General features: G+C 48.0%; 1 protein-coding gene across 1 annotated transcript in view; it reads left to right on the top strand.

Moving 5' to 3' along the window:
- Positions 1-4171: 4171 nt before the first annotated feature.
- MDM1 (Mdm1 nuclear protein) overlaps positions 4172-26530 on the top strand; it is a 42724-nt gene continuing 20365 nt past the window's right edge. Inside the window, exons 1-7 of the mRNA XM_060245018.1 lie at positions 4172-4325; positions 6140-6254; positions 6918-7276; positions 8263-8397; positions 8539-8706; positions 16520-16644; positions 23959-24058. Of these exons, the coding sequence (XP_060101001.1) occupies positions 4308-4325; positions 6140-6254; positions 6918-7276; positions 8263-8397; positions 8539-8706; positions 16520-16644; positions 23959-24058 (1020 nt within the window). The 5' untranslated portion in view covers positions 4172-4307. The remainder of the gene's footprint in view (positions 4326-6139; positions 6255-6917; positions 7277-8262; positions 8398-8538; positions 8707-16519; positions 16645-23958; positions 24059-26530) is intronic.

The raw sequence follows: 26530 nt of genomic DNA, 5'->3' as shown, positions 1-26530 counted from the left end.
GTGGGACTTCAGTGATGGCACTGTGATCTCACCGGTCCAGCTGGGCCAGAAGGAACAGGACACTGCTGGTGGGTGAGCAAGACCCATCCCTTGCCTGCCCCTGTAGAGCCTAAAGGAATATGAAGGAGGCACAGGAGAGCCCTTGGGATGGAGGAGGAGGCAGCTACAGCACTGAGGAAGAGAAGGCAGAGAAGACGCACAAAGCAGTGACCTTGTTGTCATGGGCCAGCCACTTACCACCCCTCCTTCTCAGAGGAATCTGAAGAATCAAGCCACACACTAATGGAATCTCCACCTGAGCAGCTGGATCCCACAGCAGACCCAATGGGGGAAGCATCAGGAAGTGAGAACACTTCCCGGTCATGGCTGGGCTGTTCAGTCTTCCAAGAGAAGACAGAGATGCCACAGAGGCTGGCTTCCTCACCAGCCTCTCCTAAGCACAGAAGAAGAGACCACTTGGCGGCTCAGGAGAGTCTGCCTGCTTGTTGCTCAGCAATAGTCAACATTAATTCTTGGAGTGGATATCTTGTAGGACCAGGACTGAAAGACTGTAAAAAACAGTAAAAGACCCCCACCTATAGGAAGATGAACACAACTGTAAGGAATTACACCTGGCCGTCACGGTTGCCAATCCCCAGGTGGGTAAATAAAAAACCCACTGAGAGACACCATAAATTTTGATCAACAAAACAGTGTAATGTAAAGGTCAGTGGGGTCCTGACAGAGCTTGCACATAGAACTTCAAATAGACAAGAGTGTGTAGCAAGAAGACATTAACGGAAGACAATTCAAAAGCAGTCTTTCCAATCACCAAGGAGTGACAATTTTCCAGTATTTAGTTCATGGAATTAAAGAAGCCCTTCCAAAGACTCTAGATATCAAGATGTTTCATCCGTCTTTCTTCAGTTTGGAGGCTTATTTATCACTGGAACCCAATTTTTACAATACATTCACAGGCGACCAACAAAGTTCAGAACATGACTGTTAGATTTCCAGGTTCTCCTGGAACCAGATTCAGAACATGAACCAGGTTCCAGGCGAATCTGGAAATCTTACAGACATGTTCTGAACCCTGTTGGTCTCCTGTGAATGTATTGTAAAGATTGGGTTCCAGTGATAAATAAGCCTCCAAACTGAAAAAAGACAGATGAAACGTCTTGATATCTAGAACAGACGTCTTTGGAAGGGCTTCTTTAGTTCCATGAACTAAATACTGGAAAATTGTCACTCCTTGGTGATTGGTAAGATTGCTTTTGAACTGTCTTTCGTTAATGTCTTCTTGCTACATGCTCTTGTCTATTTGAAGTTCTATGTGCAAGCTCTGTCAGGACATCACTGACCTTTACATTATACTGTTTTGTTGTTTAAAATTTATGCTGTCTCTTAGTGGTTTTTTTATTTACACAGCTGTACGCTAAGATCCTATAGTTTCGCAATCCCCAGGTGGGAGCAGGGGATCCCCTGGTTTGGAGACCCTCCTCCTGCTTCAGGGTAATCAGAAAGCAAGGGGAAGGAGGGAAATATCTGCTGGGCACTCCATTATTCCCTATGGAGACCGATCCCTATAGGGTATAATGGAGAATTGATCTGCAGGTATTTGGGGTTTGTGGGGAGCTGTTGTTTGAGGTAGAGACACCAAATTTTCAGCATAGCATCAGGTTCCTCTCCTCAAAATACCCTCCAAGTTTCAAAAAGATTGGACGTGGAGGTCCAATTCTATGAGCCCCCAAAGGTGCCCCTATCCTTCATTATTTCCATTGGAGGGAAGAAGACCGCAGATTTATACCCCATCCTTCTCTCTGAATCAAAGTCTCAGAGTGGCTTACAATCTCCTTTTTTCTCCTTCTCCCACAACAGATACCCTGTGAGGTGGGTGGGGCTGAGAGAGCTCTCCCAGAAGTTTCCCTTTCAAGGACAAATCCTACGAGAGCTATGGCTGACCCATAAATGTGATGGCCAGAACTCCCTTGGGAGTTCAATCATGCTTGTCACAACCTTGCTCCTGGCTCCACCCTCAAAGTCACCAGATATTTCTTGAATTGGACCTGACAACCCTATGCAAATATGATATTGAAGAGCTGGAGGAAGGACAAAGAGGTGTGTGGAGAAATGTTTTTTAAAGGGATATTTGGTGAAATAAAGTGAGTTCAGTTGCAAATATGTAACATTTGGACTCAGAAAAACCTTTGCTTTTAGTTTTAAAAAGTTTTTTTCTCTTGGCAGAGAACAAGCAGGAGGGGTAAGTCCATTGCTTTCCAGCCTTACCCAGTCAGGCTTTAGAAAAGCAAATGGCAGACCTAGCTAGATACAAGGTATTGGACTGGACACCTTCAGCTAGAAAAGTGAGAGTTGGACCATAAGAAAGGCCAAGCTTAGAAGAATAGATGCTTTCGAGTTATGGTGCTGGAATCCCTTGGCCTGCAAGATCAAATCAGGCAGTCCTAAGGGAAATCAACCCTGACTGTTCCCCGGAAGGTTAGATGCTGAAGCTCAAATACTTTGGCCACCAAATGAGAAGGGAGCATTCACTGGAGAAGACCCTCATGCTGGGAAAGATGGAAGGCAAATGAAGAAGGGGACAGCAAAAGATGAGATGGCTGGACAGCATTACTGATATAACTAACATGAATTTGAGCGGACTTGGGAGGATGGTGGAAGACAGGAGGGCCTGGAGTGACTTATTTATTACTTTAAATTTCTATCCCGCCCTCTCCGCAAGCGGACTCAGGGCGGCTAACAACATACATTTTTACAATTTAACCAATAAAAAACTACAATTTAAAATTATTTAAAACACTTAAACATTTAAAACATTCAATTGCATTTTTGGTCCATGGGGTCACAAAGTCGGATTCGACTGTGCAACTGAACAACAACAAAGCAAAGGTGTATGGTTATGTGTAAGTCGGTGCCATTAAGGTAGCCATTCAGTTCACGGTTGGCAAGATTGTTGAGATAGAAACAGCAGAATTCTGGGTTTTTTTGGATTTGAAGTAAGCTACCATTTATGGTAGCAGTCAGCCAAAATTTTGAGGTCCCTAGTCAGTACTTCCTGAGTCCTTTCAATTGATCTGTTCTTTACTGTGATCACGATGTTATCAGCACAAGGAAACCAGAAGCTCATACAGAGGAACAGAAATATGTATTTACACTTTTCTTTTAGTTCCTTTGCGCCACCCATTGCTGTCCACATGTGTGGACACTTTCTTTTCAATAAACATTTATAGCTTTATACGTCCCACATCGAAATACTAACCAGGACTGACTCTGCCTGCCTTCTGAGATTGAGATTGGGCTACCCTGGCCTATCCAGGTCAGAGCAGAGCAGAAAGGGCAGAAAGTGGATAGAGGGAGGTCCCCCCCCCCATCCAATAATATTAGAACTCGGGGCACCCAATGAAGTTGTTGGGAAATAGGTTCAGGACAAACAGAAGGAAATAATTGAGAGAGAGAGAGAGAAATTAAACTGTGCCATCAATGGCTACTAGTCATGGTGACTGCAGAGCCCCTCCACCTACAAAGGCCGCAAAGTGTTGAACACCAGTGCTGGGAGGTAGCATGGAAGAAGGCCTTGGCCGGCCTCTACGCTCTGCTTGTTTGGTTTTCCAGGGCAACTGGTTGGCCACTTGTGGAAGAGGATGCTGGACTAATTGGGCCACCGGGCTGATCCACCAGGCTCTTCGTACAGTCTTAACCTACACTTCCATTCTCAAGAAGCAGCGGCTCTAGTCCACGAACGCAAAATGATTTCATTAAGTCCTCGGCGGGGGTCCACAAGACTCTTCTTTTCGTGTCTTGCTAGGGCGGCATACCCAAAGCACGAGCGAACTTTTCCAGAACGAAGGGCCCGGAAAGGAAGCGAGAGCTCTAACAAAGCGCCTCCCCCCTGCGGATCCAGCGCCCTCCCACCCCGGAGGAGATCAGCAGAGGCTTAACCTAATCCCCCTGGAGGGAGGGAGGGAGGGAGGTTCTCTGCGCCTCTCCCTGCTGTCCAGAGGACCGGCTTGGAGCTAGGCCTGTCGCGCAGAATCCCGGCGCGGCTCTCAGGTAACTCCAGCAGCAGAGAGGGTCAGGGCAGCTCTTCCCTCAAACCCTTGGACTGGCGGTGGAGGGCAGGCGAGAAGCCGGGGCTGAGGCGCTGATTGGGCAGCTCCCGCGCAAGCGTCTGAGGTGAGGCGGGCTGGGGGTTTTGCTAAGGAGACGCATTTGTTTACAATCACCGCGTCCTCCCCCTCTTCCTCCGGGCTGCGCGGCGTCTGAGGACGTTGGGGCCAGAGCCGCCAGGCAGACGACGAGGGGAAGTAGCCATGCCTGTCCGCTTTAAGGTGAGTCCGGATGGGCCGCCGCTTCTCCGCCAAGGCTTCTAATCAGTAAAAGCGCCTCTTTCCGTGGCGGTTCTTGGTGCCTTCGAGGAGAGCCCCTTTGGCAGATCTGCAGTTCTGAAATGCCGAGGGCCATGCTTAGCAGCGTGCTTGTTGCAATGACAAATGGCGAGCGGGACGGGAGGGGTTAACGCTTCCAGTGATCCCGGTTTAAATCGCCCACACCCGCTGTTCCTTGTCCTGGGGGAGGGTAATCCAGCAGATCCTGCTCCCGGACCGGCGCTGGAGGACGGGAAAGGAGCAGGCGACGGACAGACGTGCTGGGCATCGGAATCAATGGGATGAGGAGGGTGAGTTTACCCCTCCCCATTTGAGGACACGGGGATGGCCATAGGTTGTGTTGAACTGATGTCAGCACTTGGGAAGAGGGGGTAAGAGGTACTTTTCTCTCAGTATGGAATTCAGCAGGCAGTAGGGAGACACATTGATAGTGCAGGTATTACTGATGTTAACTCTGAATGTATAGGAGACTGCATGAGATAAATCAGATTTAAACTTTCCTTCTCTGGACTGCAAGAGAATAAACTATGGTGAGAGAGAGAGTGAGAGAGAGAAAGCAGATCTTTAAAGAATTAGTAGTGCAAAAATAATGCTTAAGTATGTATTAATACATGTTTTCTCTCTGAAGGCTACTTTACACAAAATAATGTGTAAAAATGCTTCTACATAGGAACTGGTGTGAAACATAACTGTAGATGATTTTGTCTGCTGTTTTATGCATAGTTTGTTTTTATTTTTTTCTACTGAATTTATTGGTGGGTTGTGCTTTCCCATTTTGTGTGGCCATCATATAGGACAGGGGTGGCTAACGGTAGCTGTCCAGATGTTTTTTGTTAATTCCTGATTGAAACTTCTTTCTTTGTAGGCTCAGAGAGAGTAACGGGACCAAAGTTGAGGACATTTTGTAGAGATGTGAAACTGGGTCTTTTCAGTTATAGTATGATGGTCTAAACACTACACCATGTGATTTGGTCCTTATACTCTTAACCTTAAGATGCATTTTGTGATCTTGGGCAAGTCACAATATCCTAGCTTCTGTTTGCTGTCTATACAGTGGAAATAATGGCTCCCCTCCGAATTCCTGAGTTGTTGTGAGGTCAGAGAACAGGGGCGATAAAGTACACATTTAAAATATCAACTGTTATTTATGTATTTGAATGTTGCTTCCCAACCTAGGACACTGCTATGCAGATAGAAACTGTTGATGACTGGGGTTATGAGATAGATTCAGGTGAGTAGCTGAAGATCTGAAGAAGTGTGCATGCACACAAAAACTTTTACCTGGAATAAAACTTTGTTGGTCTTAAAGATGCCACTGGAATCAAACTTTGTTCTGGAGTTATGAGAGTAAGAGAGAAGGTTTGCATGTGCACATAGTTTGCTCTTTAGTCTGAAGAAGCAAAACCTTATGTTTGGTGATAGTGAAGCCTACCTCACACCCCTGAAGTTTGGGGATCTATGCTGAATAAAGGCATTTCCCTAGGAGCTACAGTGGAAGGGCACATAGTGCCTCCTAGGATATTCTTTCAGTGTACAGCTTTTCAATAGACACTCTGCTACTTATTATAATGATGAACAATTATAAATGATGAACAGTACTTCTTAGTTCTAGCTGTGAAACTAGGAGTCTTGTCTGGTTTTAAAAGAATGAGATGGCTATATACTTTGAAATCTCAAATCTTTTTTCATTTTCAGAGTTGTCAAAATGGAGCTGAAATATAGCGTCAATCACTGTTGCATGTTTTATCTTGCTCTAGGGGTTGAGTGAGTACAGGAGGAACTTCAAGTGGAGAAAAGCAGATCAATCTAATCCTTGTAGCCCCATGCAGGAGCAACAATGGCAGTGGGCTGGACTTCGGTCAGATCAGCTTGGTATGCCCAGTTATGTTGTCCCTTGTTTTTAGGCGCTGTAGCACTTCAGAGAGTAGTTTCTCCTTTTGTTTTTATTATATAGCGTTAAGCGATATAAGTTGTATCATCCAATATAAATTTTAAATTGTATCATTTAAAAAAAACCAGGCTGAAGCTATTGCTAGAAATGCCTTCTTTCATCTGCACTTAATTTGGAAACTGTCTTCCCTCCAGGACTCTGCTGATCAGGCCTCTCTGATCTGCACTTCTGTAGCCTATAGATTGGATTACTGCAACGTGCTGTATGTGGGGCTGCCTCGAAAGCAACCCAGAAACCTCAATTAGTGCAGAATGCAGCTGCTTGTAGGGCTTAGCTGTTATGTACATGTGATATCAGTACTGAAGGATTATCCCCCCTCCCTTCATATTGCAAAACAGACTGACAGAGGCAGTTTTGAAAGGACCCACTTTTGATAGCCTGTCATGTTTCAACAGTGAAACACACAGGGTGTTGTTGATTAAGGTTCTTAAGCACTGTTACCAAAATGAAATACATATTTGTTTTATGAAATGTCCATTTGCATCTTTTATTTCTTTATCTAACTGCTGTATGGAAGCAGCTGAGAATCAAAATCCTCTGCAACTTTTCCAAGCTACACATATCTGATGTCACATGTTTTACAGGAATTGCAAGAGAACCAAATTTTATTTCCAAGAGAAGAGTGCCATATTACAGAACACAGATTTCAAAGTCCTTTGAGTGGAACAGAGATAATGATTGCAAGACAGATAAATCATCAGAATGTGAAGTTCCTCCACCAGTGGAGTTGCACAAAAATCACAGCAAGGATGATATAAATCAGGAAAAGACACCTACTGCTCCCAGGCTTCCTGAAAAAATGCATCCTAGTTCTGCAGGTTCTAAACTGGAACCAACTGGAGTTCTTTCAGAAAACAAGAAGAAATTATTGCCCAAAACTCCAGTGCATGAAAATGGAACATTAGCACCTACAGAAAAGGACTTAGGAAAAATAGACAATGGGGTAGGGAATTACTATAATTGTTTGATTTTGGTAATTTAAAGTACAGCCTATATATAAGCATTTTGGTTTAATTGTGTCTGATTTTTTAAAAGTTCTTTATATTGGAACTCAAGCCCTGTTTGCATGTCAAAGTGAACACATGTGTATCCTTCATGTTTGTTTGTACATCTGTTTGTAAGAAAGAGCCAACAGCACGTTCATTTTTTAGTTGAAACCAGGGACCAGTACCAGAATTATTGTGGAGTTTATTTCACATGATCAGCTGTACATGCACTGAATGTAGCATTGGAATTACTCAACAGATATATAAAGAAAAATCAAATTGTACACTGTACGCAGATTGTACATATGTTCACGGTAAGTTGTGAGCAGGGCTTCTGCGTCTATTCGATATATACTACAAGATCTAATGACAGAGGTGGTGAAATCTCTGTCAGGGAATTGATGGAGCTCCACTAACATGACAGAGTGGTAGTGTAGACAGAAGGACCTTTGGCTGTTATTGGTTGAGCAGCTTTAAAGTATGGGAGAAGGCTAAAGAAGGAGGTAGGTGAGCAGTAAAGGAGGAGGCTGGTGCACCTAAAGCATTGGAAGCAAGGTAGTCTAATTAAGAGAAAATGTGAAAGGAATCTGAGGAAAGAAATATAGCTGGGAGAAAAGGTGGTAGAGGTAAAGAAAGCTGATGTACTGATGTGAGTTAACTAATCAGATCTCTAGTTTAATGTTTATGCTGAACAAACTGTATTTGTATGACAGGTCCCTTCTATCTTCTAAAAAAGTGGTGGATTTACTGCTGAAATTAGTGAGAGCAGGATTTAATTTAGCATTAGGCTTCAGAGATACTTGTAGAATGGGATGGCATATTTTGCCTTTATTCACTTGATCCAAGTTAAGGATACTCACACGAATTGGAAAACTTCAAACGTTGGTTAATGAAAACAGCAAAAGGACATCTTCCTGAATTCACTGTCAGTTTCTGTTGACAGCTTAAGAGAGTCTTGCAGAGGAAAGCAGGCATGAATATTTTACGGTCCAGTAGCTTCCCCAGAAGTTCTGAGTATCAAACGCAGTTTGTTTGGAAGACCCCTCAGAAAGTTTCTCCAGTACTTGCAGCAGATCAGGTAACGTAAAAGCTTGTATTTTTTTAAAAAAATATAGCACCTAGCCATCAGACGCTTTATAAATAATGAATATTGTTGTTTCAACAGTACTGTTAATTCAGATTTTAAAATAACCACACTAACATATTTTGTAAACCTAAGGTTATTCACAGTGCAAGTAAATCCAATCCTGCACACAAGTCTCCTGCAGTTATTCCTGAAACAGAATATGAAAGATGTTTTAAAGCTTCTCCCTCATTGAAAGAAGTGAGAGACACATCTCATTTGGAAGAGAAAGAACGTTCTGTAGAATTGTCTCCTGGAGAAAAGGTATTATGTCTGCAGAATTAAATTCTAAAGATCAAGTTATTTTTTCACTTAATTTTTACATATGAAATGTCAGCTCTTTCAGGATCACCTCAGGTTCGCAGTCTGGTGAGTGAATGGTTAGTAGCCATCCTACATAATGGCTTTTATTCCCTCTCCTTTTTTAAAAAAATGTGTGAGGTGCATTCTTAGTGTTGCAATGTAGGTTACACTGGGCACAGTTAATATTGTGGCTAGTAGAGAAAATTTCATAAACAAACACTAAAGATGCATGGTATTAATCGTGGACAAAAATGAGAAAGAAATGACCTGTATTTGTTTGGAGATTAGTTTGTAATCTCTCTGCCTTTACAGTGGTTTATCATAGTGAAGGGCAACAGTGATTATGAGTGGTAGGAATCTATTGCCATTTTAGTTTCCATTTCTTAAACAGTGTTAATTCATTTGACATTCAGGTTTGTAGAACAGACTCAGGGACTTGCTGCCTTCTGCTCAAACCTAAGTGTTGATTCTTTTGAGTAATTAAAATTGTTAATAACTTGTCGCAGAGCAGTCAGATGATAGTTCTACATCTAAATTGCATAACATGAACCCTCTGGGCAAATGTCTGATATTTGGGTCAAACTCAGTTAAGAACCTTCCACTTGGATAAGTAAATAGGTTTAGTTTAAACATTATAGCATGGGGACACTCTGCCCCGAAGTCCTTACTGATTTAGACATTAGAATTCCATCTTGAAGATGCTTCGCTGCAATGTCCCCTGTAAAATTCTACCTTGTGAGCAAAAAAAACCTAGCAGCATTAAAGTTGTGAGTGAGTCCACATTTGACTATAGCATAAGTTAGTTTTTTAGATTATTTCCATAACTTTGTAAAAATCTCATTTGACAATTCTTTTAAATTATATTTTAAGAATTATTTCAATATTATATGAGAAAACAGAATCAAATCAAATTTCATTACAGAAAATGCCCTCTATGGAGGTAGACCAAGCCTCCGGAGAACAGGTCTACCTCTTTCCACTATATTGGTAGACCCAGCCTCTGGAGAACAGGCCTCCCTGCTCCTTTCCATTATAGTCCACTATATTGTAGACCTAGCCTTGAACTGTCGCACTGTACTGAGCCTTAGAAAACATACCAGCACGTAGGAGGAGAAAAAAACTTCTTGCAGTCTAGTTTTTTTTTTAAGTGAAATATGACAAATATGACCCCCTGAGGCATCTGGATCAAGGCGGCTCGGCAGTATTGCTGCTATTAGATCTGTTGGCTGCATTTGATACAGTTGACCATCAGCTGCTGTCCAGCTATTTTGCCGATGTGGGGATACAGGGGTCTGCCTTACAGTGGCTTTCCTCTTTCTTCCAAGGTCAGGGACAAAGGGGGAATTGTCGTCCCAGAGACAACCACTTATCTGTGGGATGCCCCTGTTCAGCATCTACATGTGCCCCCTTGCCCAGATGGTCAAGAGGCATGGGTCGGGTTGTCATCAGTATGCGGATGACACCCAGCTCTATCTATTGATGGGTGGCTGGTCTGGCTGCGCCCCAGAGAACTTGGACCTGGTGCTGCAAGCCATGGTATCATGGCTCAGGCTGAGTCAACTAAAGCTGAATCTGAAGAAGTCAGAGGTTCTCTATCTAAGTTGCAGCGGCCCAGGAAGGGCAATCCCTTTACCAGCCTTTGATGGGGCACCATTGATGCCAGCGTCGAGAGTTAAGAGCTTGTGAGTACTCCTGGAGCCCTCCTTAACTTTGGAGGCCCAGGTAGCAGCCACTGCCAGATCCACCTTTTACCTCCTTCGGTGAATACAGCAGTTGGTCCCCTACCTTGAGTTCAGTGACTTAGCAATGGTGATCCATGCCTCGATCACCTTGAGAATAGATTACTGTAACACTCTCTGCATGGGGATGCCCTTGACTCAGATTCAGAAGCTGCAGCTGGTGCAGAATGCTGCAGCCAGGCTACTAATGGGGCTCCCTCGGCAGGAGCACATTCAGCCTGCACTGGCTGCCTGTTGCATACCGAATCCATTTCAAAGTACTGGTATTAACCTGTATGGCCTAGGACCTACCTATCTGTGGTACTGCCTTGCCCCACATGTAAAAACTGTCGTAATAGGTGATTTTAACTACCCGCAGATTGATTGGGTCAATATGTGTTCTGGTCAAGAGAAAGAGATTCTCGATGCTCTCAATGACTGTGCTATGGAGCAGATGGTCACAGAACCTACCAGGGTGGGGCGATCCTGGATATGGTCCTAAGTAATGCCCAAGACCTGGTGAGAGATGTAAAAGTGATCGCACCGCTTGGGAGCAGTGACAATAACCGCCCTGAGCCCGCTTCAGTGGGGTAGGGCGGGATATAAATCAAATAAATAAATAAATAATAAACATAACTTTATTGATTTCACCATTTGTATAAATAGAGAGTTGCCCCAAAAGACCAGCACAACCATGTATAACTTTAAAAGGGGTAAATTCTCTGAGATGAGGAGGCATGTGAAGAGGAAACTGAAAGGAAAGGTAAATGCAGTCAAAACCCTTGGGGAAGCTTGGAGGCTATTTAAAACTACAATCCTCGAAGCTTAGATAATATATATAGCACAAGTTAGGAAAGGCACAAACAGGTATAAGAAAAGGCTTGCATGGTTAACAAACAAAGTAATGGAAGCTGTAAAAGGTAAGAAGGACTCCTTTAAGCGGTGGAAAGCTAGTCCAAGTGAGATTGATAAAAGGGAACACAGGCTGTGGCAAATCAAATGGAAGACTGTGATCAGGCAGGCAAAAAGGGACTATGAGGAGCATATTGCAAAAAACATAAAGACCAACAATAAAAATTTCTTCAAATATATTAGAAGCAGGAAACCAGCCAGGGAGGCAGTGGGGCCCTTGGATGACCAAGGGGTAAAAGGATTACTGAAGGAGGATAGGGAAATGGCTGAGAAGCTGAATGCATTTTTGCCTTCGTCTTCACTGTGGAAGTTAAGAAGTGTTTGCCCGCTCCAGAACCACTAATTTTGGAAGGGGTGTTGAAAGACCTGAGTCAGATTGAGGTGACAACTGGTTTTTAGCGGTTTACATTTGCGACGCAAAAGGCTTGGCACTTCGCGGCTCTTCCTGGTTCTGCGGAGCAGTTGGTGCGAAATCCGCGCAGACGCTGCGCAGTGAAGAGGGACGTTGCTCCGGGGTAAGCTCTGTGCGAAAACGCCCATAGTCTGTTGGTCTGAAAGGTCTCACTACAAGCCTCTGAGGCAGAACTCACTGGGTCCAGTGCTGACTATGACTGCCAGTTCCAGGTTGGTGAGAAATTCCTGGAGATTCTGTGGTGGTCTTTGAGGAGGGCATAGGAGTTAGGGCTTCAGACCCAGGTCCTTGCTGTGGAAGCTGACTGACTGATTTCAGACCAGTCACAGACTTCCAGCCTAACCTGCCTCACAGATTACATGGGGGGAGAGAATGATGTAAACTGCTTTGGTTTCCCTGCCCCACCCCCTCACTGTGAAGAAAGGCTAATTTTCCTATATAGAGGCTGCAGGGAGGGCACAGGTGATGGAAAGCTGGAGTCAGAGGGGCAGATAAAGGGAAGGAGATAGGATTGCCAACTCCAGGTTAGGAAATTCCTGGAGATTTAAGGGGCCGGGCCTGGAGAGGGCAGGGTTTGAGGAGGTGTGAGACCTCAGAGAGGTACAATGCCATAGACTCCAAACCAACAATTTCCTCCTGGTAACCAATCTCCAGGTGAGGGCTGGCGATCACTCAGAATTACAACTGCTCTCCAGATGGTAGAGATCAGCTCCCCTTGAGGTATGTGGGGGGGGAGTGAATGCCTTCACTTGAGTAGGTGGGAAGTCAGCAAGGGTGGCACACACTCGCCCAGAGGCCTTCAGTGGTATCTTTCCATGTTGATGGGAAATTCCTGGAGATTCTGTGGTAGACTTTGAGGAGGACATAGGAGTTAGGTCTTCAGAGTGGGGTCTGCCTTGATGTGGAAGCTGATTGACTGATTTCAGACCAGTCACAGACTTCCAGCCTAGCCTGCCTCACAGGGTGGTTGTTCAGATCAAAGGGGGCAGAAGAGAATTATGTAAGCTGATTTGGTTCCCCACCCCGCACTGTGGAGAAAGACAGCCTATGTAGAAGCAGCAGGGAGGGGGAAGGAGATGGAAAGCTGAAGTCAGAGGGGCAGATAAAGGGAAGGAGATAGGTTGCCAGCTCCAGGTTAGGGAATTCATGGATATTTAAGGGGTGGGGTTTGAGGAGGGGTGGAACCTCAGACAGGTACAATGCCATTTCCTCCTAGGGAACCACTGGAGATCACTCAGATTTTCAACTGCTCTCTAGATAGCAAAGATAAGCTCCCCTTAAGATGGAGGAAAGTTAATGCCTTCACTTAGGTGAATGGGAAGACAGCAAGGGTGGCAGGCACTTGCCCAGAGCCTCCTTCTAGAGCCCGTTGTATTTTTTTTTCCACAACAGGCCTTACTCCTAGTAGACATAATAAAAGCTCAATGTGGTGGCTTGATCCTCAATTTTTATTGGAAATTGTGGCAACCACAGGAGTGGCTTTGCACTCTGTCACCACTTCCTCCTGTCATTGGGTAGCCTTGCTGTGACCCGCCTACTGCCAGCCCTGTCAGGCCAGAGCCCCATCAGAAGGCCACTGACCTTTGAGTGAGACAGTTCTCTTCTGAAAAGTTCTCCCGGAGCCTTACTGATTACTGCTGCCTCTCCTCAGGGCCTGTTGTAAGAAGTCTGGGACAGTCTTCTGTCCACCACAAACAAACAATGCTGCTGTGAAGCAAACAGTAAACTGTGAGGGACATGTTCCTCTGCCCTGCCTACTCAGGCCCAGGAATGTTAACAGTTTTACCTCAGAGACAGCCAACTCTTCTGTGTCCTCTCTGTTAACCAGCCTTAGAAAGGGCTGCAGAGCTACTGTGGCTTCAGAAAAGACCACAGATATAATTAATTGATTGAAGATCAGCCTGTATGAATAGTAATATATGACATTATGATATTAATTATAATGTAATTAATTTTATTTTACATGTGATTAATGTAGAATTATGTATCATATTAAAGAGCCCTAGCCACTGTGGAAGAAAAAATTGAAAAGGAGTAAAAAAATACCTAGGATCTTCGTTTGGAACTGGGCTGTAAGACCACTGCGTTGGACTCAATTATTTAATAATTATTAGTAGTATATTTTTTGCCTAAGTGTCGGGTTTTCCTACAAACTTTTCACAAAAGGCCTCCCAGCACACACAGCCTCCAAAGGCTATACAAATAGCCAGGGAGGCAAGGCCCTGCTTATTTCTCCCCTGGGAAGTGCTAGCTGTTGCTAGGCAACCCAGGCTGCTTGTCTCAGTAAAAGGAGAGGCCTCAGGCAAATAGAATAGCATACAATCCACAGTTATTTTCTATAGGATGAGGAGATAAATCTGTTGTCTGGCATTAAGTTCTGATCACAGGAGATCTTCAGGCTCCACCCGGAGGTTGGCTACTCTAGGCCTGGAAGCACCCTCTGGGTGATTTGATGCCACCTGGCTGCCATGACTTGACTAGGCCCAGCTGCTTGTTCTTGTTCAGCAGCAGTCCCTCTATGACAGCCAATGTGAATTAGCAGTTGCCAACTTCAGGTTGGGAAATTCCTGGAGATTTCGTGGGTGGGATCTGTAGAGGGTGTGTTTGAGAAAGGATGGGATCTCAGACAGTACCATGACATAGAATTCACTCTTAAAATTAGCCATTTCTGTCTGGAAAACCATTGTTGCCAATCTCCAAGTGAGCAGGGAAAAAGGCACAAAGCCTCCATGAAAAAACCAGCCTCTGTAAATGGAGTCCAATGCTCCAAGTCCTTCTTCTAAAAGTAGCAGGTGTAATGTCCAAATGCAGCAAGGAGCGTTGGACTCCGTGTGAGAACGACACTTTTCACTATTGCCTGGACCTTCGATTTTGAAATGATTGGCATTGATTGCTGTTTAAAAGATATTGGGTGCTGACGTGGTTAGCATTCTTACGCTATGAATGTTATTTATTTCAACATGAATTTATGAGTATGCTGTATCTTGCATAAAATTGATAAATATACAGTATATTTATAGAGGCTGGTTTTTCACAGAGGCTTTGTGCCTTTTTCCCTGTTCTAATTTACGCGTTACTCTGTTTGGTTGCCTTAATCTCCAGGTGAGGGCTGTGTCATTATATTCTGCTGAGGTCACATGCTTCCTGCTTTTGTCCCCATTGTGGAGAAAGACTGTACTTTTACTAGATAGATGCTGCAAGGAGGGGGGAGAAGATAGAAAACTGAAATCAGATAAATTCCCCTACAGAAAATACCTGCATTGAGGTGCATGCTCTATAATAGGGGTCCCCAACCCCCGGGCCCTGTACCGGTACCGGTTCATGGCCTGTTAGCAACTGGGCCTTGAGTTGTATAATTAGTTCATTATATATTACAATGTAGTAATAATAATAAGACGACATTGGATTCATATCCTGCCCTCCACTCCGAATCTCAGATTCTCAGAGCAGCTCACAATCTCCTTTACCTCCCTACCCCACAACATACAACCTTTGAGGTGGGTGGGGCTGAGAGAGCTCTCACAGAAGCTGCCCTTTCAAGGACAGCACTGCAAGAGCTGTGGCTAACCAAGGCCATTCCAGCAGCTGCGTGGAGGAGTGGGAAATGAAACCCGGTTCTCCCAGATAAGTCTGCAAACTTAGCCATTATACCAAACTAATAGAAATAAAGTGCACAATTGTATCATTCGAAAACCATTGCCCTGCCCCCGCACCCCGATCTGTGAAAAAATTGTCTTCCACAAAACCCTGGTAAAAAAAAAAAACATGGTAAAAAAAAACCTCTGGTTAAAAAAAAAAAGGTTGGGGACCACTGCTCTATAACACAACCATGCCAGCCCCCCCCCCCCCAAATGCTACAAGCTCATGCTGATGCTAAACACCACAAGCCTGGATATGACAGGAAAAGGTGGCAACAGTGCACTGTAAACAAAAGGAATGATATGCTTCAGTGTCTGTGTGACCGTTGTCATGCTCCCCCTGCACCCCTCCCCCCCCATTCTTCCTTCTCGGCATTCTGGACCTTTTTCAGGGCTTAGAACCACCACAGACAAGGGGACACAAACACACATATGCGGTGGGGGGGAATGGAAAGCTGGTGTCTGTTTCAGCTACAGGGTGGGTGGGAAGACAGCAAGGATGAGGACGAAGTGAGTGAACGCCAAGGTTGGGGGGGCGGGGTGTGACTTCAGAGTGGGGTTTGCCAGACCCAGGTTTTTGCTGTGGAAACTGACTGGATGATTGCAGGCCAGTCACAGATTTTTAGTCTAACCTAATTTACAAGGCTGTGCAGATCAAAGTGGGGAGAGGAGAATGACATGGTTCCTTTCTCCATTGTATTCTGGCAACAACTGTGTGGCCAAAGTGACCTACACTGAACTTTGTGTCAGAGTGGAGATCTGAATCTGGATCTCATATTGTCCAATACAGCGTTATAGTCCAATATTGCTACACCATGCAGTATATAGAGAACTGTAGTGAAATTTTGGGTACTGTAATGTAATTAGAATTGCAGCAAGCTAATTATATTATTATTATACTACAATAGAAGTGAACTGTAGTATATCAATTTTAACTGGAAAATATGTAGTACTGAACTTGGCAGTATGTATGCTTTTGGTCGCCAGTGTGTTTTAGAAATGTTTGTACTACGGATAAGTGTCCAGTAGATATGTTTTTAGAGTCTTTAAATAAAAAAGCTAATAAGATATTTCTGCAATTATTTTTGTTTTAGAAAGAGAAAAAAGACTCATTTTCAAAGCTCCCTGAAGATCCACCAAAAGACAGCAATTCAGAAACAGAACAGAAACAACAGCATAAACAAAAACGCAAACCACACTGCTTACATAGAAGTTGTAGGTATGTGTAATGCATAAGGACCATCTAAATTGTATTTTGTTTTGTAAGATTTTGGGTGCATTCAGACGTCACAGTAAGCCAATGTTTATAAACCATTGTAACTCCAGTCAGAATACAGGCTTCCTAGCAAATTATGGGCTTTTTTGTAAAGACTAAACTAGGATTCTAAATCATATGCCATTTGCTTATTCTCTGGTTAACTGTGGTAATCCTCAATTCGATAAAGTGGTGCAGATGGTTACCATGATATGCCGGGGGGGGGGGGGGGGTTGTAGAAAAATCCCAGCAGGAACTCATGTGCATATTAGGCCACACACCCTGATGCCAAGCCAGCTGGAACTGCATTCCTGTGCATTCCTGCTCAAAAAAAGTCCTCATGATATGGATGGAGGCATCTTATTCAGTATGGTTCAGCTATACTTCAGTGCTCACTACATTCCCAATTGTCCCGTCCCGGCAGCGACGGGACTCCAGTGGGAGCCCCCCCTGCACCCCCCGATGCTGCCTCCGACCACCTGGCTGCCCGACGCGGCCTGACCTCCCAAAGCGCTGGTCGAAGCTGGGGGTTGACAGGCCTGCCTGAAGTCCCCCCCCCCCGCACACCCCGACGCTGCCGCCTACCTTTTGGCCACCCGATGTGGCCCACCCTCCCAGGATGCCAGCTGAAGCCGGGAGCCGACGAGCCTGCCCCCAGGCCCTGCCGAGGTGGCTGTGCCGCAATCGCGGCGATGAGAGGGAGAGGGCAGGAACGTTGCCTGGCCCCGAGGGCTGGAGAAGCAGGTACCCCAAGCTTCAGCGGCTGGTGCTGCTGCGCCCTGAAGCAACCTCCATGCCCCTAGGAGGGGGGGGCACAGCGATTGGCTGCTGGGGAGGGGGCTTGCCAGCCCTGGGCACGAGGGGATTGGTGAGGCAGTTACACCACTCCCTAAGGGGTTTGCGATCTCCTGCGGCGATGGGGACAATCTTTGTTTTCGGTATCAATGAGTGCCTATGAGATACGCCGCCGTTTTCGTGGGCGTAACTGTACGCCTCTCGGGGAGGCCATGTCATAGCCCAAAGTCCTTAGGGAGCTGCTAAGCCTAGGGTGGCCATAATGTCTGAAGGCCAGCCAGGGACACCTTGGGGGGGGGAAGGCAGGAGTGCGCGCGCGCGAAGCGCGCGTGCCGCCGGAAACAGGAAGTGACGTCACTTCCGGCGACGTCACACCACCGCCGGAAACAGGAAGTGACATCACTTCCTGTGACATCATTTCCCCCGCGCCACCTGCCGGAAACGGGAAGTGACATCACTTCCTGTGACATCATTTCCCCCGCGCCACCTGCCGGAAGCAGGAAGTGACATCACTTCCTGTGACATCATTTCCCCCAAATGGCGTCATTTCCCCCAAATGCCACTGCCGGAAACAGGAAGTGACTTCACAGCACTTCCTGTGACGTCCCCAAAAATCCCCCAAATATCACCGCCGGAAACAATTTTGTTCTCAAATCCTGTATATACTTCATCAGTATATGGGATAAGGCACTTTCTCAACTGTGCTGCATAATGCAGCCTATTTATTTTGTCCTGTTGGCTCTGTTGGCTCTATCTGCGCCACCTTCATCACTTTCGGGGTGTGGATCCCCCAGTGGGGTGGGCTCCCGACTCCCTCCGCCGGCTGTTTCTGATAGCCCTGCGCCCCCTCTTTCATTTGATATGTGTCCCGTGCGGGTGCCACCCTCCTGCCGGGAGATGCCGCAAAATGAGCCCCCTTGAGGCTTATGGCGGCAGGGCTCGGGGGAAGCAAGCTAGACTGCTGTTCTTTTGAGGGGTTATAGAGTGTTTCGAGCCCCTCCCTGTGGCATTGGTCCCATCGTCGTGGGACCCAGGGGGCCGGCGCAGCAGCCTGCCGAAGCAGCCTGTCACTAATAACACAGGTCGAGATGCGGAAGTGACTGACAGGCTGCTTCAGCGGGCCGCTGCGCCGGCCCCCTGGGTCCCACAACGATGGGACCGATGCCACAGGGAGGGGCTCGAAACACTCTATAACCCCTCAAAAGAACAGCAGTCTAGCTTGCTTCCCCCGAGCCCTGCCGCCATAAGCCTCAAGGGGGCTCATTTTGCGGCATCTCCCGGCAGGAGGGTGGCACCCGCACGGGACACATATCAAATGAAAGAGGGGGCGCAGGGCTATCAGAAACAGCCGGCAGAGGGAGTCGGGAGCCCACCCCACTGGGGGATCCACACCCCGAAAGTGATGAAGGTGGCGCAGATAGAGCCAACAGAGCCAACAGGACAAAATAAATAGGCTGCATTATGCAGCACAGTTGAGAAAGTGCCTTATCCCATATACTGATGAAGTAAATACAGGATCTGAGAACAAAATTGCACCAGAAGACACAAACACAAAGCTCCCTTACACTGAATCAGTGCTTGGGTCCACCAAAGTCAGTATTGTCCACTCCAGTCACAAACACAAAGCTCCCTTACACTGAATCAGTGCTTGGGTCCACCAAAGTCAGTATTGTCACATAAGAACATAACAGAAGCCCTGTTGGATCAGGCCAGTGGCCCATCCAGTCCAACACTCTGCGTCACATAAGAACATAACAGAAGCCCTGTTGGATCAGGCCAGTGGCCCATCCAGTCCAACACTCTGCGTCACATAAGAACATAAGAGAAGCCCTGTTGGATCAGGCCAGTGGCCCATCCAGTCCAACACTCTGCGTCACATAAGAACATAACAGAAGCCCTGTTGGATCAGGCCAGTGGCCCATCCAGTCCAACACTCTGCGTCACATAAGAACATAACAGAAGACCTGTTGGATCAGGCCAGTCCAACACTCTGCGCCCATCCAGTCCAACACTCTGCGTCACATAAGAACATAACAGAAGCCCTGTTGGATCAGGCCAGTGGCCCATCCAGTCCAACACTCTGTGTCACATAAGAGAAGCCCTGTTGCATCAGGCCAGTGGCCCCTCCAGTCCAACACTCTGCGCCACATAAGAACATAAGGAGGGAAGGAAGGGAGGAGGGAAGGGAGGAGGGAAGGGAAGGGAAGGGAAGGGAAGGGAAGGGAAGGGAAGGGAAGGGAGGAAGGAAGGAAGGAAGGAAGGAAGGAAGGAAGGAAGGAAGGAAGGAAGGAAGGAAGGAAGGAAGGAAGGAAGGAAGGAAGGAAGGAAGGAAGGAAGGAAGGGAAGGGAGGGAGGGAAGGAAGAAAGAAAGAAAGGAAGGGAGGGAGGAGGGAGGGGAGGAGGGAGGGAAGGAAGGGAGGAGGGAAGGGAGGAGGGAAGGGAGGAGGGAAGGGAGGAGGGAAGGGAAGGGAAGGGAGGAAGGAAGGAAGGAAGGAAGGAAGGAAGGAAGGGAGGGAGGGAAGGAAGAAAGAAAGGAAGGAAGGGAGGAGGGAGGGAAGGAAGGAAGGGAAGGGAGGGAGGGAAGGAAGGGAGGGAAGGAAGGGAGGAAGAAAGGAAAGAAGGGAAGAGGGAGGGAAGAAAGGAAGGCCGCCCCCCCCCCCGCTTTCGGCCCCCTTACCTGCGGTGGCGGTCGGCGGCGAGTCGGGCGGCGGCGGCGGGTCGGGCGGCGGCGGCGGGTCCGGCGGCGGCGAGTCCAGCGGCGGGGGCAGCGGCGAGGCCAGGGAGGCGTCGGAGAGGCCTTCCTTGGCCGGCGCTGGCCCGGGAAGGCCTTCCAGAGCCTCTGGAAGGCCTTCCCGGACCAGCGCCGGGTGCTCCGCGGCCTCCCCGCGGCCTCCGCTGGTCGCTGGGGGCCTTCCAGACACTCTGGAAGGCCCCCAGCGACCAGCGGAGGCCGCGGGGAGGCCTTCGCTGGCCGGCGCTGGTCCGGGAAGGCCTTCCAGAGGCTCTGGAAGGCCTTCCCGGACCAGCGCCGGGTGCTCCGCGGCCTCCCCGCGGCCTCCGCTGGTCGCTGGGGGCCTTCCAGACACTCTGGAAGGCCCCCAGCGACCAGCGGAGGCCGCGGGGAGGCCTTCGCTGGCCGGCGCTGGCCCGGGAAGGCCTTCCAGAGGCTCTGGAAGGCCTTCCCGGACCAGCGCCGGGTGCTCCGCGGCCTCCCCGCGGCCTCCGCTGGTCGCTGGGGGCCTTCCAGACACTCTGGAAGGCCCCCAGCGACCAGCGGAGGCCGCGGGGAGGCCTTCGCTGGCCGGCGCTGGCCCGGGAAGGCCTTCCAGAGGCTCTGGAAGGCCTTCCCGGACCAGCGCCGGGTGCTCCGCGGCCTCCCCGCGGCCTCCGCTGGTCGCTGGGGGCCTTCCAGACACTCTGGAAGGCCCCCAGCGACCAGCGGAGGCCGCGAGGAGGCCTTCGCTGGCCGGCGCTGGTCCGGGAAGGCCTTCCAGAGGCTCTGGAAGGCCTTCCCGGACCAGCGCCGGGTGCTCCGCGGCCTCCCCGCGGCCTCCGCTGGTCGCTGGGGGCCTTCCAGACACTCTGGAAGGCCCCCAGCGACCAGCGGAGGCCGCGGGGAGGCCTTCGCTGGCCGGCGCTGGCCCGGGAAGGCCTTCCAGAGGCTCTGGAAGGCCTTCCCGGACCAGCGCCGGGTGCTCCGCGGCCTCCCCGCGGCCTCCGCTGGTCGCTGGGGGCCTTCCAGACACTCTGGAAGGCCCCCAGCGACCAGCGGAGGCCGCGGGGAGGCCTTCGCTGGCCGGCGCTGGCCCGGGAAGGCCTTCCAGAGGCTCTGGAAGGCCTTCCCGGACCAGCGCCGGGTGCTCCGCGGCCTCCCCGCGGCCTCCGCTGGTCGCTGGGGGCCTTCCAGACACTCTGGAAGGCCCCCAGCGACCAGCGGAGGCCGCGGGGAGGCCTTCGCTGGCCGGCGCTGGCCCGGGAAGGCCTTCCAGAGGCTCTGGAAGGCCTTCCCGGACCAGCGCCGGGTGCTCCGCGGCCTCCCCGCGGCCTCCGCTGGTCGCTGGGGGCCTTCCAGACACTCTGGAAGGCCCCCAGCGACCAGCGGAGGCCGCGGGGAGGCCTTCGCTGGCCGGCGCTGGCCCGGGAAGGCCTTCCAGAGGCTCTGGAAGGCCTTCCCGGACCAGCGCCGGGTGCTCCGCGGCCTCCCCGCGGCCTCCGCTGGTCGCTGGGGGCCTTCCAGACACTCTGGAAGGCCCCCAGCGACCAGCGGAGGCCGCGAGGAGGCCTTCGCTGGCCGGCGCTGGTCCGGGAAGGCCTTCCAGAGGCTCTGGAAGGCCTTCCCGGACCAGCGCCGGGTGCTCCGCGGCCTCCCCGCGGCCTCCGCTGGTCGCTGGGGGCCTTCCAGACACTCTGGAAGGCCCCCAGCGACCAGCGGAGGCCGCGGGGAGGCCTTCGCTGGCCGGCGCTGGCCCGGGAAGGCCTTCCAGAGGCTCTGGAAGGCCTTCCCGGACCAGCGCCGGGTGCTCCGCGGCCTCCCCGCGGCCTCCGCTGGTCGCTGGGGGCCTTCCAGACACTCTGGAAGGCCCCCAGCGACCAGCGGAGGCCGCGGGGAGGCCTTCGCTGGCCGGCGCTGGCCCGGGAAGGCCTTCCAGAGGCTCTGGAAGGCCTTCCCGGACCAGCGCCGGGTGCTCCGCGGCCTCCCCGCGGCCTCCGCTGGTCGCTGGGGGCCTTCCAGACACTCTGGAAGGCCCCCAGCGACCAGCGGAGGCCGCGGAGAGGCCTCCCCCACCGCTGCCGGCCCCGCGCGCGGGCGGGGAAGGCGGGGAGTGAGGGAGGGAGCGTCCCTGCGCGTGCGCAGGGGCCCTGCGCAGGCGCAGGGACGCTCCCTCCCTCACTCCCCGCCTTCCCCGCCCGCGCCCGCGGCCCACCGGCTCCTGGGCTGCCTAAACCGGGACCTTTAATGGTCCCGGTATAGGGAGCCCGGGATCCGGGATTGGGTGGCCAGATCCGGGAATGTCCCGGGAGACCGGGACGGTCTGGCCACCCTAGCTAAGCCTGGCCACACCCCTGACTCCTCCCCCTCTTCCGCTGCTGCAGTCCGTTCTGCCAGACTTACGCCTCCACACAGGCGCAGCCCTCAGGCGCCGCTGCACTCGGGCGGGGCAGCACTCAAGCGGAGCTGTACTCATGTAACTCCCCTCCACTGTGGCGCTGCCGCTCTTCCACTGGCATATGTGCCACTTCTGCCAACTTAGCGGTAAGTCCACTCCCAAAGCACTTTCGGTCCCCCCCCCCCTCTGGATTGTACTGTTAATTGTTATTAACTTGGTTTAATCATTAAATTCTAATGCTTATTTATTGTTTTAGTTTGATTGTTGTGAGTTGCCCTGAGCCTGCTTCTGTGTGGAGGGCGGGATATAAATCCAATAAATAGACAGACAGACCAGGGACAGAGATGCCACTTCTTTCTGAGCTTGCTTGCCCTTACATTGTAACTCCATCGTGGTGCTTTCTGCCACACCTTTCAACAATGATTACAATTAATTTTGTAGCACATGTTTATGGAATGAAGTAGTACTCTCGTTTAGAGGATATTAATTTTGAAATGCTAAATTTGTAAATACAGCTTAATGAAGAGGACTTGTCAAACACCCAACATTTCCTCCCAAGCAAATAGTATTTTATGTAGAACTGTTGAGTATTCAGTGCCCTTCATATATATTATCCTGTAATTACAAAAATGCTATAAGGAAAGGCAATGTTGTTGGACAATTTGTGGCTGAGAATATGTGACTTGTGTAAGGTCATTTAATGAATTCATGGCAAAGATGCGGTTGAACCAGGGATTTCATGATTTGTATTACTTTTGTTTAGTTATTAGGCTGCACTAGCTGGTGAGTCTTAGACTGTCATGGAGCTGTATAGCACTAGTAATTTCAACGCATTTCAAATCATTTTTAGAAACTCTAACCAAATGGCACTTAATGGGTTCTTTAGGTGCTTTCCTGCACAGGTTCACCTGAAATAAGAAGGTGTGCTGAAGTGCAGAGGTTGTTCCTAGCGGATTATTCATTTTGTTCTGTGTTCCATGGAGTAATATGAGCCAGGAGTTATTGAGAGCTTTTCCTTACATCTGTTTTGGTTGCCAGCTGTAGAGTATGTGGAACAATGTCCTAAAGACTAGAATGTCTCTAGCACTCTTGATTCATCCTCAACTCCCATATCTGAAATTTAGCTGGAAGGACTTCCAATGGTAGCTAATGTGGCTTCTATGTGGGCGTGAAACCTATTTTTCTTATTTTTAGAAAACTGCTATCCAGGAGATAATTTTCTCTCATTATTACCAATGTTTCTTTCCCACTGATTTCTGCATTATGTTATTTAGGACAAGAAAGAATTAAAAACAAAATCATTAGTGGTTTCCTAATGATTAACTAATAATAATTATGAACTAATATTTGTCTCTATCCACTTCCAATTTCCTAGGAAGATAAACACTGAATACGGATCAAAATTTTTGTCTCCAGCTCAGTACGTGTACAAAGATGGAGCTTGGTTGCATAACAGGAGAAACGTACCTGGTCAAGTGAGTATGTCTTTAAACATTTCCAGTAATAGTACTTTGAGGGTACTAATGTACCTGTAGTTTCTGAGGGAGCTGAGCCTTGTGAAGGTTGTTGAGGTATAGTCTCTGCTGCTGTAAATGTTATAAAATGAGATAATAGAATGCTGAAGTGTGAAGCAAAACAACATTATTTAACATTGTGCAGCATTTACTGGATTACAGTGGTGGCTGCTGTAGATTTCAGTTCTTCATCACCTTTCCCCAAACTGCTTTCCACCATGCACTGCCCTGTGAAACACTTCATTATTTTCTATTGTTACATCTCCCCCGCTTCTGCTACTTTCTATTTCTAGTAGGGTTTTGTTACCACTATGCCTCTTCAGGCAACCGCAGACATTTCAGAACTAAAGCGTTCCCTGATCTCTTGCTACCTCTTTGTGCTGCAACAATTTTGTTTGTTTTATCTTAAGATTCTTACTTGTCTGAACTTGATGGTGGTGGCTGGGGGCGGAGTTCATCTGCTTTTTCAGTTGTTTCATCCATTATTGACTTTTAGTATTCTACACATCTCTTCTATTTCTCTTCTATCCTGTGTTTGAACCAAATATGGTTTTGGAATCATATGGTGCTCATTCTCTTTCAGGTTTGTACTAGAGTTGCCAATCCTCAGCTGGGGGCAGGGGATCCTCCGGTTTGGAATCCCTTCCCCCACTTCATGGTTATTAGAAAGCTGGGGGCGGGGGTGGTTGGAGGGAAATATCTGCCAGGCCTTTCATTATACCCTATGGAGACAGATTCCCATAGGCATAGGGTATAATGGAGAATCAATCCATGGCTCTCTGGGGCTCTGGGGAGGCTGTTTTCTGAGGTAGATGTGCCAGATTTTCAGCATAGCATCTGGTGCCTCTCTTCAACTCCACCCCACCCCCCAAGTTTCAAAAAGGTTGGACCAGGAGGTCACATTCTATGAGCCCCAAAAGAAGGTGCCTCTATCTTTCATTACTCCAAATGGAGGAAAGGCATTTCAAAGGAATACAGTCCCTTTAAATGTGATTGCCAGACCTCCCTTCAGAGTTCAATCGTGCTTGTCACACCCTTGCTCCTGGCTGCACCCCCAAAGTCTCCTGGTTCCACCCCCAAAGTCCCCTGATATTTCTTGAGTCGGACCTGACAAACCTCATTTGTACACAACTGTCCTGTCTTCATTAACATTCCTTTCTTTAGGCTTGGCTATAATTTCTACAAACTATTTCCTGCCTAAAGACAGAGTTATTGCTAGTTTTGTTGTCTGTGTATTTGCCAGATCTGGGTAAAAAGAAACAATGAACTGAGTACCTGGTTTCCCCCCCTGCCCCTTTACCACTGAACAAATAAAACTGAAACACAAAAGCACTGGATGACTTTCTTAGTGTTTTTTAAAAAAAAAATTCTAAATACTTGGCACAAGGATAGGAGCCCTTCACCTCCAAGAGATTTTTTCTTAAAAACTGGCAACCTACTGAGGCCCCATTACAACAGCAAGGCAATTCTGTTTTGAAAATTTTACAGTTTTATAAAGTTTTCTCCTTTAGTGATAGCAGAAATACATATTAAATTAGAGTTCTGAAAAATTAATACCTGATAATGCATAGTCACAGTAGGAGTTTCAGCTGCCTGCATCCTGCTGGGATAAATGCTGCTTCCTCTTTCAATGAGCAAAGTTAGGTGTTCTTTGTTGTTTTTCCATAATTCTTCACAGGTATTTTCAGTATCCATTTCTTCTCATTATATGTCTAGTTGCTCTTCTGACCATTTGTCTCTTCTACTAGAATTTTCTTCCTTCCATTATTGACTTTGTCTCTCAAAAGAATATATAGCTGCACAATAGTGAACCATCCTAAAATTCCCCAAGCTTTTCTAAAATAAAGAGCACTGTATGTATGAAGAAAAGATTTTTTGGCTTGTTTGCATTTCCTTTATCTAGCTGGTAGTATTTATGTGTTTTTGATGTGTGTGGGTGCATTAAAAATAGGTGTTGCTGTGTTCTCTTTAATGGCATTTGTGCTAAAATATTCCCTGATGTTGGAAAGAATGAGCTTCTACTTGCATTGTATTACATGTACCACATTTGATCTCTAGCAAGTGCACTGGAGATAATGGGAGAGAAGAAATTTATGTCCTTTTCTATTATAGAGAGTGCCCTGAATCTTTTGATAATTGGAGTTCTAACGACATGATTTTCCAATGCATACTACCTTTCACATTCATCTTGGCTATCTCCCAAAAGCAGCCTATTCCCTGAAATATACAGAGAGAATATATTTTGGCATACTATTTTAAACTTTGAGTAGATGAATGTATGTATGTAGTAGTGTTACAGTGAAATCGTTTTAGCAGTGCTAAAGAGTCATAGAATGTGGCCTGTCATCATGCCTTACAACTTCAGAGAATTGTTACAGTAATTAGGCTTTGGATGCTTTGATACTGCAGAGGCTGGTTCAGAAATTATGACAG

Source organism: Heteronotia binoei, chromosome 8 (assembly GCF_032191835.1).
Source record: "Heteronotia binoei isolate CCM8104 ecotype False Entrance Well chromosome 8, APGP_CSIRO_Hbin_v1, whole genome shotgun sequence".
NCBI lineage: Eukaryota > Metazoa > Chordata > Lepidosauria > Squamata > Gekkonidae > Heteronotia > Heteronotia binoei.
This window is presented reverse-complemented; position numbering and strand designations above follow the sequence as displayed.